This window comes from Lytechinus pictus, chromosome 8 (genome assembly GCF_037042905.1).
Source record: "Lytechinus pictus isolate F3 Inbred chromosome 8, Lp3.0, whole genome shotgun sequence".
In the NCBI taxonomy this organism is placed as follows: domain Eukaryota; kingdom Metazoa; phylum Echinodermata; class Echinoidea; order Temnopleuroida; family Toxopneustidae; genus Lytechinus; species Lytechinus pictus.
The window spans coordinates 23,991,172-24,008,400 of NC_087252.1; the positions used below are offsets into that span (position 1 = coordinate 23,991,172).

Here is a 17,229-nt window from a genome sequence, read left to right on the forward strand (position 1 = left end):
TGTCCAATATCATTCTATATTGCATGATCCAATTTATGATAAACATTAAAGATGATAATAATGATATTGGATGACGTTTCTTCATGGGATTCCAGAAATATTCCACTCATTAGGGCCAATATTGCAGTCTTCTATGATTTCCCAACCTGTGAAATATTTCTGATATCGCATTCTGAATCTTCTAATGTCATATAAACATGCATGTACATGTATTACCTTCTGTTCTGCTGAGGATAGGCATATCATTCTGGTCATACCACTGTGGGATGTTTGACATACTGGTTGAGTTGGTCTCACAGATGAAGCCCACGGTCTTCCCGACCATGTGATCGTTGTTAGGGTTGGGGTAGATGTGGATATTGAATGCCTCAAGGCCTGATTAAAAAAAGATCACAAATTAAAAAAAAAAACATTAATTTAATTTAGTTCATTCGGGCAAGGTGATTCATAAAGCTGTTCATAAAGCATGGTTTTATGAACAGCTAGTTCCTTGGCCTTCTCCTAAATAACAAAATTTTACTCTTTTTAAAATAATCCGAGCTAATTTCCTACAACCCTGTTTAATGAAAAAGAGCAAAATATAGTAAACTTTGCAATCAATATTCAGTCAGTAAAGATAATATTTCAACTTAGTACAATGAATTGAAATAATTAAGAATAGTACTCAGGTCACCAATTGTGTGCATAAAACCATCTGTAACTAACTAACATCTTTACGCACAAATATCTAGTTGCTGTTAGGTTGATGATGGGTTATAAATAATTACATAATAATAATGTTAGATTTATTTAGGGCATAATAATTAATATTTAATTCTCTATGCACTGACAATAAAATATATTAAACTTAAACTTATTCAATGTAATCTATTTCAGGAGCTAAATTGATAACTAAAGAGTTATAAGCATTTATGTATCTAAATTAAAAATAATATACACATTAGGAAATAAAGGGGTGGGTCTTAAAGAGTTGTTACAATAGTTAACAATATTCAAGTAGAATTCTAATTTCATCATCAATCAAAAGAGGTTTTAATATTATCTTTGTACTTACTTGCCGAGTGCTGACAGAACTGACCAGTCGATCCATCCTCACATTCACACACGCCATTGAGGCAAACACCTCCATTGAAACATGGTGGATCGCAGGGAGCTGAAATCAAGGGACAAAATGACATAGAAATATTATAAAAAAATATAATTGATGTATGTTTTCATCACCAATTGTAGTTCTATTATTATGATTATTATTTTATCATTCATATTACCAATATGATTTTCAACATTAATGTCATTATAATCATCCATAATTGTTCTGCCATGTTTATCTATTACGATCGTTATCAAATTCCTTTTATAAATGTGTAATGAATGCAGTGGGTGAGCAATCTAAATCTACATGACATGACATTGGTTTTTAGTCCATAATGCATAAAAAATTGTGTGGAATAGACACAATACTATTATCGAAACAAGATTGGTAGATTTTAGAAAATGAAGACTTACTGATTGCAACAATGCTACAGAATGGGCCTGAGTAAGATGCATGACATATACAGGTTCCGTTCACACAGGTCCCTCCATTCTGACAAGGTCTCTGTTCACATCCAGCCACTGAAAACACACAATTATAAATACAGATATAAATATAAATCACAAATCACAAGATTCTTTTATTCATCCATATTTTTGGTTATTGAATGTATCTTTGTTCATAGATATTTATTTCAACTGTGATGGGAATTCAATCTTATAAATCGTATTGATTTAGACTGATTTACCTGTATTTACTTGATTCATATTATGTTGAAGATGAAATGAATGAAATGAAATATCTTTTGTTAATCGTCATCACTATATGAAAGAATTTACTCTAGATATAATCAGAAATCATAGCGATTCTGTGACTCCTTTTCCATACATTATGACATCTATACTAGAAATAAACAAAAATGCAAATGTTACACTTTCATTTTGGTACACACTTAAATATACATGTATATCCAAGACATACAAAGAAAACAAAATATAATTCTGTTACTTTTTTTCATTTTAGTGCAAAATTATACTAAAATGAAACCTTTGTGCCCTGAGAAAACAAACAAGGACATATGAGTTGCTTTATTCCATATTCAAATAGAGCAATATAGATTTTGATTTCATGGAAAAAAGAAAGAATTTTTCTTATTTCATGGAAAATAAGAAAGATAACCCCTTTGAAATTATATAAAGAGGTTTATTTAGGTGCTTTTGCAGAAACCTATTTGCTTCAAACTTCAAAATTACTTGAAAAAAATTGACTTGGAAATAATTACACGTTTATTGCAATATCCACTTAGACTAAATTTGCAATAAATTGTAAGAACTTTGATTCATCAGGAGATCTAAATTTGATTTGCAAAGGATTAAAAGTATTTGGCAATGCCAGGTAAGACTTACATCTAATTTGGCAATACTGGCCAAGATATCCATAGGGGCATTCACATAATCCATCCAGGCAGACTCCTCCATTTTGACACAGGGGCCAGCATTCTATTAACATGTGAGGGAAGAAGGCATTGCAAAAATATATTATCACGCCAATCATGTATGCATCTGTTGACCAAGCACTCTGAAAATCAATCACCTTACAGAACATAGTAACAGCGAGGTAAAGAATTTTCATCGATGATTTGGAATCTCCTGATTTGAGGTAATAAGCCTACGATGGATGAATACGGAGGAGGGCACACCCTTAAGGGTGAAAAGATTCTGCATCACTGGCTGGTTTGTGAAATTTAAAGCTCCCTAAAATTACTATAAGGAATTATCAATAATTCAGCAAAGACAAAGAAAAAATATTGGGCAAAGAGAAACATATTAAATGATCTTCATTTCAACATATACTCTGAAATTGCTAAGACATCATGTGATACATACAAACATGTATAAAGTCCACAGACTTTAGTTTAATTCAACATTCATGAATTTGGAAATAACATTCATAATAGTGACAACAAATAAAACAATATGCCTTAACACATTATTGTCTTCCTGTTCAATGCAGTAAAGCAAAACTACAAAATAAAAATATATTCAATGTGACTCAGAGATCAAGGTTTTTAACAAAAAATTGCAACTGACCTCTGCTTTCACACTGAAGTCCAGAGTAGTGGAGTGGACAAACACAGTTGCCTTGGAAACATGTTCCTCCATTCAGACAAGGGGGGTTGCAAGCTAAATTGCGAGAAAAGACAATAGTAGTAATCATTTTAAGTGCAAACTAAATACAAAGTGACAGCTGCTGTGTAAAATATTAATTATTTTTAATTCATTTAAGAGCTGACTACATCAACTAATTATACACCATAATTACCAATGAAATACATGTTCATTTATTATCTGTGCCGCTGACTGCCATCTCTTATGCCGTGAACAAATCTCGGTCAAAATCTGCAGAATCATTTTTATTTCCTCAATGATGAACCATACAGCATATTTAATAGTATTCTCATAGCACTGACATTTTTAAGTCTGGTTTAACTTTGGTCTACAATTGCATGTGGGAACTGTTGCCAACCTTTATACCCTTTACAGGTAATACAAATTCTTCAATATGAAGTGCAATTTAAATGTTATTGATATTAATTTTACACTCACTTTCTAATTCACATGCTATACCCTCATATCCAGTGGGACACACACATGCTCCAAAGTTACATGTTCCTCCATTTTGGCAGGGTCGGATGCAATCTACAAAACAAATATATCCAAAGGTTAAAGGTCAAAGGTCATAGACATCACACTTCTCATTCAACAAACTGTAGTAGTAGTAGATTCAAGATGATCATATTAAATAGTAATAATTAATTATGATATTTTTCAATAAATATACATGCATGCATGAATTCTATTAACTCATCATACACAAGTTTCTTGTTGACTTTGACTATTATTTTCCATGTAACCTGCAAAAGGTTAGTATACAGTCTTATATCAAATATTGACAAGATTTGAATTATAACAAATTCTGGAATGTATTTTTACACTTTGGTCGCATTTTCATCAAAAGGGAAGGGGGGTCAAAATTGCCTTGCACAGGTCAAGAGTCAGTAACAGACTGGCACCAATCCTGTTTGTGAGAATTCCAATAAAAGTTTATAATTATAAGCTAATGAGAGTACAGGTTTTTATTTAGTATAGAAAATATATTTAAAAAAATTTCATTTGGTATGAAAAACATTAGGTTGAAAATTAATTATCAGGTACATGTAGGCGTTCCATTAAGCTATACATTAAGGTATGCAGGACTTTAGGCAGGACCAGGGGCCCGTAACACAAAGAGTAGCAAGTATCATAAAAAAATTTATGATCGATTGCATTGACTGCAATGTACAATTAATCGTGAAAATTAAGTGTACGATTAATTGCTAACCTTTGTGTTACGAAACCCAGAACATCAGAACATGTTCTGGGTGCTAGGTCATCTGTACAAGGATACAATATATCACTTAGAACAAGGGTAACCAATCGTACGTAGTAACAACATGCATAACTTAAGAATAGCTATATAAAGTGGCCCATGTAAAAAAAGTTATATGTACAATGATAAGAAAATCAATCAGACTTCCCAATGACATTCCCCAATAATAAATTATCTGATAAGAGAAAATATAAATGAGATAATGGCTAAATAACACAATTAATATTTTTAGTAGTGTCTCTAAGGAAAATAAAATGCTAAATTAAGAAAGTCACATTAAAATAGACTCTAGAAAAATACATTAGAGTACAGTAATGAAAAAATATTTTAGATTCTGCAAATGCATAGAAACTATGAAATTAAAAAAACCAACACTAATAATGGAACACAGAAATAGAAATAAACATGACATCATGAGGTATACAAGAAAAAAGATATAAAATAAATCTGACATGTAATACATTACTAAAATGGAATTAATTTTTTTCTCTATCAGATATGGATATTAGTGTAGTTAAAAAAAATCATCTTGGCATAACACAGAGAAATAGTCAAATTTAAAACTTGAATGCTTTTTAAGAAGCATGCATGAAAGTTACTCCAAAGAGCATATGTTATGGTTGTAAACAAAGTATGTGTATCGATAACTGCTTGAGAGTTTGGGTAAGTGCATGGATGCCATTGCTGATTACATTCTTTGAAAATCAACGGAGTTTGATGAAGATGAGCTTCTGTTATGTGATTATTATTTTTCTCTTTTGTTCAGTATTACCTGGCTCTTCACAATAAGGCCCAGTAAAGCCAGCAAAGCAAAGGCATAAACCATCTACACAGGTTCCCCCATGAGCGCATGGAAGGAGACAAGCTATGACAGACAGATGTAATACAATAGCAAAACAAACAAACATGAAGTATCATATTTATGGATAAAAAAACACAAGTTAGGCAGTGTAGCACATAATAGTTCCATCATTCAGCAAGAATCTCACTCAGCATCTATTTTGCTTCTTGTCCTCCCATTTATAAGCATAGACAAAAAGAATGGATATATTATATAAAAGACACTGAGTAAGATTTCTACTCGGGCACCTGGTCAAATGTCAGAGCAATGTCTTTCCTGCAGGAAACCTTGCAAGCAGCTTTTGTTTACCATTCCATCTTAGGCCCAAGATACACATACGTTGAATATAGACCGAGGCCAGCCCCGGAGGTGGCTAGACATATGTGTATCAGCTCACTATTTTTGATTACCGGACTGGACTGAGCCCACCTAAAAGGCGATGTGAGTCCCACAATTACCCCTATGGTGGCTTAACCACTGAACTAGAAATAGCGAATAGTTAATTTGCTAATAAACAATAGTAAATGGTGATGTGAAAAGACAGGCACATGTGTCACTTGAATAGGCAACATGGATAAAGAATATCAAAGAGGTTTCAGTCTACTTCTGACATATGTGTAACACCACCCAAATCGCAGGCTTGAGGCTGGCTCGAAACCTGGCGTTGCATGCGGATTCAAACCCAATGCATGTGTATCTCAGGCCATAGAGAATATTATGGGAAATGTGTGACAAGTGTAATTGTGGGTCTCCTGCTTATAGACGTGGCACAGACTTTTGACCAGTTGCCTAAAACATCTGATGCAGAACTTTGGTAAGGTGCCTTAAGCAGGTGAAAAGCACATGTTACCCACATGTTAGGCACAGGTTAAGCCCATATTAAGCAAATGTTTAAAGCTAAATGAACGTAGTTGCAGTAAAACACTGATTTCGTGAGAAAGTCTGTAAAACCAAGGTAAAGTATTGATATATCATCATGGATCTAGATCTGGTTCAGTTACATAAACTGAACTTTGTGAAATCATAATATCTAGCTAAAAAACGATCACACTGAAGATCGCCAACACAGATAGGCACACGTAGGACAGTGTATTATTATTGCTGGAATAAAGACCCGACGGAAGTGACCGAATCCGCGCTTATTTTGCTTATTTCTCAGCAATTACACAATTTCTTCCAGAATCCTTTGGCACATATTTTTTATTCATACAAATAGACACTTTGGTGATCATTATATTAAATTATGTAAAAAGTCATTTTGAGATCGTTCCCACAACTGGAATTCATCTTTAAGAAGATATACATGTATAGGGGTCTCCTTTATAAATCATAAAGGGAATTAAGAATGACATTTAGGGGTTTGCAACCATGTTTATTTTCTATTATTTAATGTACAGTGGTAGTTAGAATATACATGTACTAAGCAGTAAGCATAAAAAAGAATTAAGCTTTCCGAGAAATATTTCTTTAAGAATTTGAAAAATATTTAATCTAAGGAAAGAGGAAATTCACTGCAGCTGGAAATTTTGTCAAACATTTTCAAAATTAGTAAATGGGATGATTTCATTTTCATTACACCCAAATTCAAATAAAATCTTGTGGGGGATAAACAGGGGTATGATAGCAAAAGTGTAAGTTATTTTTTATATCAATTTTTTGTGTATAAAGTTAACATTTCAAAACACAACAAAATGGTTTTTGGAAAAAGTAACCACAGTTAGAGGGATATTCTCAGATGTAAGAAAAAAATCTTTACAAAAACAAACTCACAAATCTACAAATAATGAAGATGAAAACATTTGTATAACTTCTAGGCATGAAATTAACGATACATATACGCCTACTATCCATACTTACATGTGCATTATCATCAAAGCTATGGTGCAAAGCAAGCAATTGTAAGTAAGCAAAAATATCAAATGAGTCATTATTATGTCCATGTACATTTCACTGCAAAGCAATTTTTTACAGTGGAAGCAGCATATCACAGCTTTTCATGAGAATAAGATATGATTATTGATGCTCTGTGCAATGTCTTAATAACAATAATCAAGGGATAGATATTTTGTCATACATAACATTCATAGCTTGGATTATCATTCACACAAATTAAATGGGGCTGATATCACAGCTACCATCTTCTATATTTTTTTGGATAGAGATGTTTCATTCTTAATGGAGAACAAGGGTCTGTAACACAGAAATAAGCATTTGATCAAAGTGTTGATTTTAATGCATGATTACATTTATCATTATGCTCAGTCAAGCATACTAAATTAATTGTATGATCGATCGCTAAAGTTTATATTACAAGGGCCAGAGCTTTAAGTTTGATTTTCAATTTAATTAATGTTACTTTCCCTCTATAGCCCACAGTGTTAAATCAAGAATCCAAATAGATGCTGATGACTACAGTCCTCATTATCACATCAATTAAGCTACCTATTAGCTTTAAAAATGTCATGTGACTCCTGTCTGACTTTAAGGTGGACAATTATGTTTACAGCATTAGATAGAAGAGGAAAATATTTGTTTTAAATCCAGAATTATAGCATAGTCACAGATTTGAACATAGGTATTCGTACAATGATTTAGAACATTACACAGTAAGATATTCCAAGTCTCAATATTAGCATCAAATTCTACTACATTTTATTCTGAAATTGGGTCGCAGACCAATCGTAAGGTGTGCGGTCGCCTTTAAGGGCAGAAAGCAAGGAAAGGGATGTAGAGGTCTGGGAGGGGAAGACTTACCTAAATCTTGGCACACTTTTCCTGTAAATCCTGGCTGACAGATGCACACACCCCCAACACAGGTGCCATCATGCATGCAGGGCGGATCGCACACTGGTATAGATATAACCATTAGTAACTATGCGATTAATTCATTGTTAGTAGTAATATAGTTGCGCAAATGAGTATAGAGTGGCAGTATTTGGTGAGCTATTTCTGTTATTATTTCAAGTTTGATGGTTCTCATCAGTTTGTGTACTATGGATATCTTTGCTAAGCCTGTAAGTTGTACACAATTCAGCCTCTTGGCTGAAGTGCAATAAAAAAAAAACCTTTCCAAGATACTAAAGATGCTAAAGAGGAATTTCCATGAAATAATCAAACATTTTGCACATCAGACTCCCATTTTTTCCAATTTCATTTCAATTTTTGCATGTCTAAAGTCACTAAGATTTGAGCTCACAAGAGTTAGAATCAGTGATAAACAATTCTAGGAAGGTCCCATAAATACAGGGACAGATAAATTGTTTGTTAGTAGTTATACCACCACTTGCCATACATTGTCCTATTTACACAGTTTATGACATGTAAATAAGTGAGTTTTCATTGATTTTATGGTACATGATTTGAGAAGGTGGGCAGTTTCCACCTCCCTTTTATACAGAAATCATGGCCACATATTTTGAATGATACAGATCAAATCGCTGCAACAACCAAGCAAGTTCATTTTTAAAAAAATCAGCATTTTGTGTAAATGGGGCAATATATATGGCAAGTGAGGGTGGTTGCATAGATGCGTATAGAGTGGCAGTATTTCATGAGTGAACTACATGTAGTACAAAATGGCTTAGATAACAGCTTCAGGTGTAATATCATGAAAAAATAAACCCTTTCTGTACGTCCGATCCCCTTTTTTCTATTTTTATTTGACTTGTCAAACTGCTTATCAAAAGTCATGATCTTTTGAGAAAATACAAAATTTCTCATTCTTGTTTCACTCTGAGTGTCATCTAAAGATTAATGAAGTTAGAGCAACAAATTGTTTATCTATGTGGGTAGCATATGTGTATTTACATCATATCCCTTGTTTTCAGTTTATAATATCAAGTTTAATTTAAGGATTTAAATTGCAGTAAATAAATCAGGCGTACAACTCTAATGATTCTAGAGTTAATATGTCAAATATTATATTACACATAGGAAATCCTCTTCAGGAATTGAAGCAGGCATTGTCATTTAGAAAATATGTTAAAAGCACTGCAGTTATCTAAATATAATGCATTATATCATTCACATTAATGAATAAAATGGATTTTGGATTAAATAAAGCACTTTGGTAGTTGCACTCCAAACACACTGTATATACAAAATCAATCACTCATGCATATATTTTCCTTCATATTTTTATATTAAAAATGCATAATTTCGTAGAGAATATCAAAAGCAGACACCAGGGCCCGTATTCACAAAACTTTAAAAAGTATCGTAATCACCCAGTTATTTACTGTGACCCATGTATTTAGGAAATAAGTAGACTTACTCAATTTGTATGAATTAGGGCCAAGTGAATATATTAAAGCATTCATAATAAATGATAATTAACTCTCTATGAGAATTTTGCAGCATAAGAAAGTCAGTGGCCTGCTCCAGAAAAGAGTAACAAATATTGTCCCATTGCTACTATGGCAACTACCGTGGTAACAGGGCTCAGCAGCCAATCACAATCAAGGATTCCATGGTAGTTGCAATTACAGCAAAGTTATAAGATAAAAAATAAGTGTGAGTCTTTATGAAACAGGCCCTGGTAAAGCATCAAAATTATATATTCAGTGCAATTTCTTTTCCTCAGTTTTATGCAATATATATCACTCACATGTACAGTATATGCATATACTAAACACACACAAGGATTTATTTGAGATTTGTTTAGATGCGAATCCGGTAAACTACATGCACTATATCACTCACATAGACAGTATATGCATATATGCTAAAACACAAATGGATTTATTTTTAGTAGATTTCTATTTATATAAGTATGCGGTTGAACTGCAATTGCTGCAAATGCAATCATTGTATTGGTATATGCAATAAGTATGATGCTAGCCATAGAACTTTGTTGATTGGTTACTGCTGGCTTGCTTTTGTTCCTTAGTAGCGAATACCTACTTACCTCTTTCCTGGCAGAAGAGTCCGCTGAACCCTGAAGGGCATTGGCATACCCCTGCATTGCACACCCCTCCATTGATACAAGCTGGCTCACACACTATCAAGAATATATAGATATCAAAGTATAATAAACTCTCAATCGTATCAACATAGCTAGAGTAGTAGTAGTATATGTACATTGTATATGTAAATCAATTTCTAAAAGCAAAATCTTCTGATTTACTTTTTTCACTTTTCAAATACATTCAGAGTTTATTTCAAGTGATAGAAAAATGGAATATGAAGCTTCATGTACATTCTTGACTGGCAGGACACCCCTTGGTAACAGTGTATGTATTTCCGTCACTCCCTGGGAAGCATTCTAACCTTTGTAACTATGCATGAATATTTTCCACTCCCTTTGGAGAAGAATATTGTGTTGATATGATTTGAATATGAATTCACAATTTATTCCTTGAAATGCCACCGCGCTGTAAAAAGGCTGCGGGGCTAAAGCCAGGGTAATTATATCCAAGTCCTTCGGAAGTGCATAGGGACGTTATGACATAATGTGATATGCGCTATACAAGAACTGCGTTATTATTATTATTATTATTATTATTATACAAGTACATCTTGTTTAAGAGAACTTTCAGGTTAACTGTGCACCACACAGACATGCCCCTTGGTAAAATCATATATACTGTATACACTCCATGAGAAGTATTTCAAAATGAGTATACTGTATAGCAGTAGAATGCAAATACATGTACCTCTTGTCTATACATTGTGTAAAATTGGGATTTGGGATAAATAATTGGCCAAACTCAGATTTCCAAACTTCTTTTGAGGAGTTTAAATAGAATACGAAAACATGTACCTCTTGTCTGACAGAACTCCCCGGTGAATCCTGCACCACACTGACATGCCCCTTGGTAGCAGAATCCTCCATTGCGGCACACATCATCACATGGTCTCTCTGGGATGAAAAAAAGAAAGATGGCAATTAGCAATGAACAATAACAAAATTTTAAAAAATAACAAAAATAATGCCACGATTTACAACAGGGTTCCCACAGAAATTTGAAAACTGAATTCCATGACTTTTTCATGACTTTTCCATGACTAAATTGCTGCTTTCCATGACTTCCAGTGACGTCCCGGGAGTTATGTAGACTTTGGGATGTCACAAAACTGGGAAAATGGAATGCATGAACACCAATTATAATAGCAGAGTATGATCACAGAGTATGAGAGTTGCGAGACACAAAAAACTGGAAAGATGCCATAGCTAAGAGGTACATGCAATTCCATGACTTTTCAAAAATTTTCAAAATTCCCTGACTTTTCCCTGACTTTCCATGACCACAAATTTTCCAGGATTTTCCAAGACTATGGGAATCCTGTACTAATATTAACATCTTTAGACTTTTTTAACAGTGGAACATGGTTTCAAATCCCAGCTATGGAGTAATTTCCTTTGGCAAGACACTAACAACATCGTGCAGCTCTCTACCCATGTATTTAGAGAGAATGACGTATTAATTTGTGTCCATAAAACACATATTTCATGATGGAATATCTTTTCTTTTATGTTAGGCTCACTGTCAACACTATCGGTAACCTTACCATCAATAATATCAGAAGAATGAAAGTGATCATATATGAACTTACCCTGGCTGCAGTCTTCCCCTATGAACCCAATGGGGCACTGACACGCCCCTCTCACGCACTGACCTCCATTCACACATGGCGGAATGCAGGGGACATCTGAAAGGGAACACAAAATTTATCATTATTCATCTATAAATGAATTGGCTTGAAATACAGTTACAGTTAAGGTCACATTAGCATTAAATTTATCTTTACATGTTTTATTTTATATTCCACCATGTGTTTGGTGCCAAAATAGAAAGTTTGGGTAGCAGAAGCAACTAAACTGACAACTTTCATTTGCCTAATTTCAAATATAATTTCTCACGAACTACAATCGAATATAATGGAATAGCTTACCCAATGATCTTAAATCATGTCCTTCACTCAACACTTTCAAACGAAAATATATAAAAAATCTTATAAACTTGTGAATTGTTCCTTAAGCCGTTTTGTTGTTTGCTTTTGGGTTTTTTTACCAAGGTTAGTTCTGTTTTTAACACCTTTTTTGGACTGTTTACAACCATTTGGGATTTGCCCTTGATAGGCCTTTGGCCTTTGTTAAATGCCTCTTATCACTGTAATTGTATGTATTGTCTTTTTATGCAAATGTGAAATAAATTTAATTGAATTGAAATTGATACCAATGATTACCAAAAAATCCTTGGAAGAAACAAAGCTTATACAAACTAAATTTAAGCCATGATGATCAGTATCCACATTACACATGATCAATTTCATAAGCCATTCGGTTTGTTTTCTGGCAATGCCATAACTATGGTAATGTACAATGGGTGTACCTGTAAATAGAAATTGTTTATAATGAAAGAGTTTCATGTGATAGGGCAGACATAGTTTCGTTGAACTTTAAAACATTAAAAGAATAATCCTTTGCAGCAGTTTGAAAGTAATCTTGGGATGAAAAGAATTGTGTATCAGAAATGATAAGGCAAGGTACAAAGCAGGCATACAATGTCTAAAGTATGTAATAGAATACAGTGACCACAAATATGGATGTGATTCCCAACTCTTCATAAAAGATCATGATTCAAAAGACTATTGAAAAGATCAGATTTGAGCTTACCGATACAAGAGAATCTATCAGGTCCAAGGCGTTGTCCGATGGGACAGGTACAGGCATAGCTTCCGGGTAGGTTGGTACATCGGTGTGCACACTGTAATCCTTCTGCCTGGCATTCATCAAAATCTGCATAATAGCAATATCATGTAAATACATGTAACTTATATGGTAATGGTAAATGACTTATATTGTAATGGTATATTACTTATACGGTAATGGTAAATCACTCAAATGGAAATGATAACAGTTACATGACAATATTGAATCACTTATGCAGCATTAGTACATCACATATATGGCAATGGGTTCAGCATAATGGTAACCATATCCATTGAGTTTGGTATGAGCAAACACTTGCATTTTCCAATGAAGAAATGTTGTAAAAATAATGATGACACTTTGATTGGGCATTTTGTTTCAACAAAACTTTTTAAAAAGGATGTAGTGAGCAAGATATTCTAAATTCTTGGTTTAAACCTTGTCACCAGCCGATCTCATATTGTCTGAAAAACCAATCTGCTTAATTAGTAGAATATAAGTTTACCACACTCTGGTCCTTATTCTGAAGTCAGGTTTAACTTAGACCATGGCCTTACTCTGTGCTAAAATTATGGGAAGCCAAAAGTGTCAAAATTTTTATTACGTTGTATGTGTCTCATCTTTACTGTGCTCTTTCCTGATTCATTGATGGTGAACACAATCATCTATTTAAACTTCCTACACAATTATGAATGATTTGAGAGCCGAATGAGCTGAAATATGATATCTCTACTGTTAGTGATTTATGTAAAAATTGGCTATCCATACTTAAACCACAACTGTAAACCTGAGTTTAAGTTAAACCCGACTTCAGAATATGGGCCTCTATGTCTATGTCCAAATCAAATGCATGAGAAAGCACAGAATATCCTACAGAGTTTTTTTAACTTACCAATGCATCCAGTTCCATCAGTTGAGATCTGGAACCCTAGAGGACAGGAACATCTGTAGCTGCCATAGGTGTTCTGACAAGCATCAGGACAGCGGTTCAATCCACTTGCACACTCATCAATATCTAAAAGGGAATTGGTTAAAAAGCCTAATTTAATACTCTTATCTTGCACAAAATGAGTTAAATTGTACGTTCGATCTGAACAGGTAAAGTCTGACAAAAATCTTCAAACAAACTGGATTTGACAAAGTAATCGACTGTTTTAAAATCACAATTGGCGGTTCCAAGATTTTACTGACTCTTTTTTTCCAGAATGAGCATGCAATCTAATTCATTGGGTGCGCACCAGAAATGCCTCAACATTATTAAACTTCCTGAGAAAACCTTTAAGGTCCCTACCTTCAAATTATTACGAAAGAACAAATCCAGATTGTTTGGTATATTACAGAAAGAGAGAGGGCAGATATACACTAAAGATACAAACACCTCTTCATAATTACTACACTTTCAATTTTAATCAGAACAAGAGGCAGTAATACCTTTCACTAAGCCAGAGCTGCCAAGTTGTATTTTGCATTTTCAGTATTCTTATCCCCCAAAATCAGTATTTTGACCAAAAAATCAGTATTTTTACCGTGTGAGATAAATATTTTGTATTTTTCCCAAAAAAAGTGTATTTCATAATAAAATGCTTGGCGCACTCGCCCATCACGGCGCTCAAGCTGCATGCAAGCTAAAATGTGCACTGCTCTTGAAGATGAAAAAAAAAAACATTGAAACTTGTGTATATCTCACCCTGGTTTTTACAAAATGATTGAAAAAAAAACAAGTTACCTGAAATTACATTGATCTAATAACCATATTTGTGTACGTTTTATGAAATAGAGACATATATATATATTTTTTTTTTTTAATACAAAAAACATATTTTTTAAAGAAAAAACGTACTGCCATATTTTGGTTGCAAAAACGTACTAAATACGGAAAAATCGTACTACTTGGCAGCGCTGCCAAGCAGACATATCTTTCTTTTTCTCTCTCTCCTTCTGTTCACTTGTAGCTATTTTTTTAGAAAAAAATACAAATGCAAAATCAAAATATCAGTCTTCACCCAGAATTAAACAAATGTAACAATAGCATTCAAGGAGTAATGACTGACTTCTGGAATACCCATGAAGTTTGTATGAATACCACTAGTTCCAGTAGTACACAGATTAAGACGAAATCACTGATATCTTACCCCGACTGCAGTCCAACCCTGTGAATCCTGGGGCGCATTGACACACCCCTCTATTACAGGTGCCGCCATTCAAGCACTCCCTTCCGCAAGGTAGAGTACCTGGAAAAACAAAGGAGAGATTTCACTTTCATTCATATTAATTTCTGAGGTCATATCAGGTTGCAGAAAGACTACTCTAAATTTGAGTTTGGGTTTCAAAAAAAAATACTTGCTCTGTTAATAAAAGCTCAAAGCTAAGTGACATTAATTAAAAGTTTCAATTCAATATAAATTAATTAATATTGATATTCATAACCACCTTGAAAACCAAATACAGCCTGAACTTCCATAAAATATAAATGAATCAATATCAACCTCAATAATAACATTCACAATAATCTTCCCAATAACCTTTCAAATGACTGTTCTTACAAGATCTTCCATCTGTGGCTGATATCCTGTAAGGCATATGCAATAACTACCAAAGGTGCTAACACACTGAACACCGAAAGATCTTGTGTCTGATTTCAAATATTTTCTTTAAAATGAATGAACTTCTTAATGACCTTCATAATAACCTTCACAATGACCTTCAAAATGACCATGTACTTACATGATCGACCATCAGCTCCTAGCTGGTATCCTACTGGGCATGTGCAATGATAGCTGCCAAAGGTGTTGACGCATTGAACACTGCAAGGACTCATGTCCGTTACGATGCATTCATTCACATCTAAGAGAGAAATGGCAATGAAACTTGAAATGATGTTCAATGATTAGCAGGCACTCCAAAAAAGCAACCACTTCAGAATATATACTTGTGATTTAAACTGTTGACTAACAATTTCTGTAATTCCCATAGGATTTGTGCAGGGATCACCTATTGTTAATATGATAAACTGTATTTTTCGTCTTTGTGTATAACTTATTGTTAAAGCCATCGAAAACCAAGTTTCTTTGTATGCATACATTGACCAATAAAAGAATCTTGAATCTCGTTCCAGAGGGTAACGGGTTAATCATAAGAGTTAAAGACAGTTTCTATACTGAAGGAATCAAAATAACGGATATTGCCGTAATTGATGACTGACAATTAACTATTAATTGTGAAAAATAAAGAAAGACCTGGGGGGCGTTTCATCAACATTTTTGTCCGACAAGTTGTCAGATCTGACAACTTTTCTGGATTTTGATTGGCTGAGAAGCACTGTTACTATGGTTACTGTCGGATAAAATGGGACTTGTCGGATAAAACGTCTGACAAGTCCTTTGATGAAACACTCACCTGGGGAGCGTTTCATGAAAGGACTTGCCGCACGCGTTTTTCTGACAAGTCCCATTTTATCCAACAGTTACCATAGGACCAGCGCTTCTCAACCAATCAAATCCAAGGGAAATTGTCAGAACTGACAACTTGTCGGACAAAATCCGAATCATAATAGTTGGGCATTTCTATGCTATCGGGGGAATCTTTTCACAGAATAACAGGATGGGATGCACTGTAGCAACGTATGATGCTGTTGACACAACGTTGCAGAATGATGTCTGGGCCCTTTACCATGAAGCTTGATGATTTGATTGTGGCATTGATTTATAAGATTGATCATGTACAATACTTAATGCAATCAGTCATAGAAATCAGCCTTTTTGTTACAGGGCCAAGGTCACACTCACCGTACTGGCATGTTGGTCCTTGGAATCCAGGTGGACACACACATCGTCTATTGACACAGGTTCCATTGTTCTGACACGGTGGGAAGCATTGACCGCCTGAACAAAAAAAATTTAAAATAAAGAATTTTAAATGCCAAGGGTTTGATTTACAAACAATTAAGTGAGACTTAACCCTAAATAGACTGGGCTATTTTGACGCCTAAGAAGAGAGGGGGGCTGATTCTGTACATTTACCTATATAAGCGCCACAAATATTAATTACCATGAGAGGCCTAATTTCCCTTTTCAGTCCACAACTATTTCCTACATACATGTACAACACACCATGTGTGAGAGTAGACTAAGAATTATTTAACTAAATGCTGAATACCAGGCGCAGGGAAGAATACAGATAAATCAAGATACCTTAAGTGAGTCCCCATATAATCTGTAGCATTTAAATGAGATTTGTCGTCACTTTCAGAGAAAACCACTGTGACTAATGAAT

The 17,229-nt window shown here is 34.1% G+C and overlaps 1 protein-coding gene across 1 annotated transcript in view; it reads right to left on the reverse strand.

The window, feature by feature from the left end:
* Positions 1-17,229, reverse strand: part of LOC129266975 (uncharacterized) — a 198,978-nt gene that overhangs the window by 126,109 nt on the left and 55,640 nt on the right. Inside the window, exons 25-39 of the mRNA XM_064104168.1 lie at positions 16,743-16,838; positions 15,682-15,801; positions 15,090-15,188; positions 13,850-13,972; positions 12,922-13,044; positions 11,859-11,954; positions 11,065-11,163; positions 10,210-10,302; positions 8,058-8,150; positions 3,640-3,732; positions 3,124-3,216; positions 2,440-2,532; positions 1,507-1,614; positions 1,055-1,153; positions 217-375 (exon numbers count right to left, since the gene is read on the reverse strand). Coding sequence (XP_063960238.1) covers positions 217-375; positions 1,055-1,153; positions 1,507-1,614; positions 2,440-2,532; positions 3,124-3,216; positions 3,640-3,732; positions 8,058-8,150; positions 10,210-10,302; positions 11,065-11,163; positions 11,859-11,954; positions 12,922-13,044; positions 13,850-13,972; positions 15,090-15,188; positions 15,682-15,801; positions 16,743-16,838 — 1,587 coding nt within the window. The remainder of the gene's footprint in view (positions 1-216; positions 376-1,054; positions 1,154-1,506; positions 1,615-2,439; positions 2,533-3,123; positions 3,217-3,639; positions 3,733-8,057; positions 8,151-10,209; positions 10,303-11,064; positions 11,164-11,858; positions 11,955-12,921; positions 13,045-13,849; positions 13,973-15,089; positions 15,189-15,681; positions 15,802-16,742; positions 16,839-17,229) is intronic.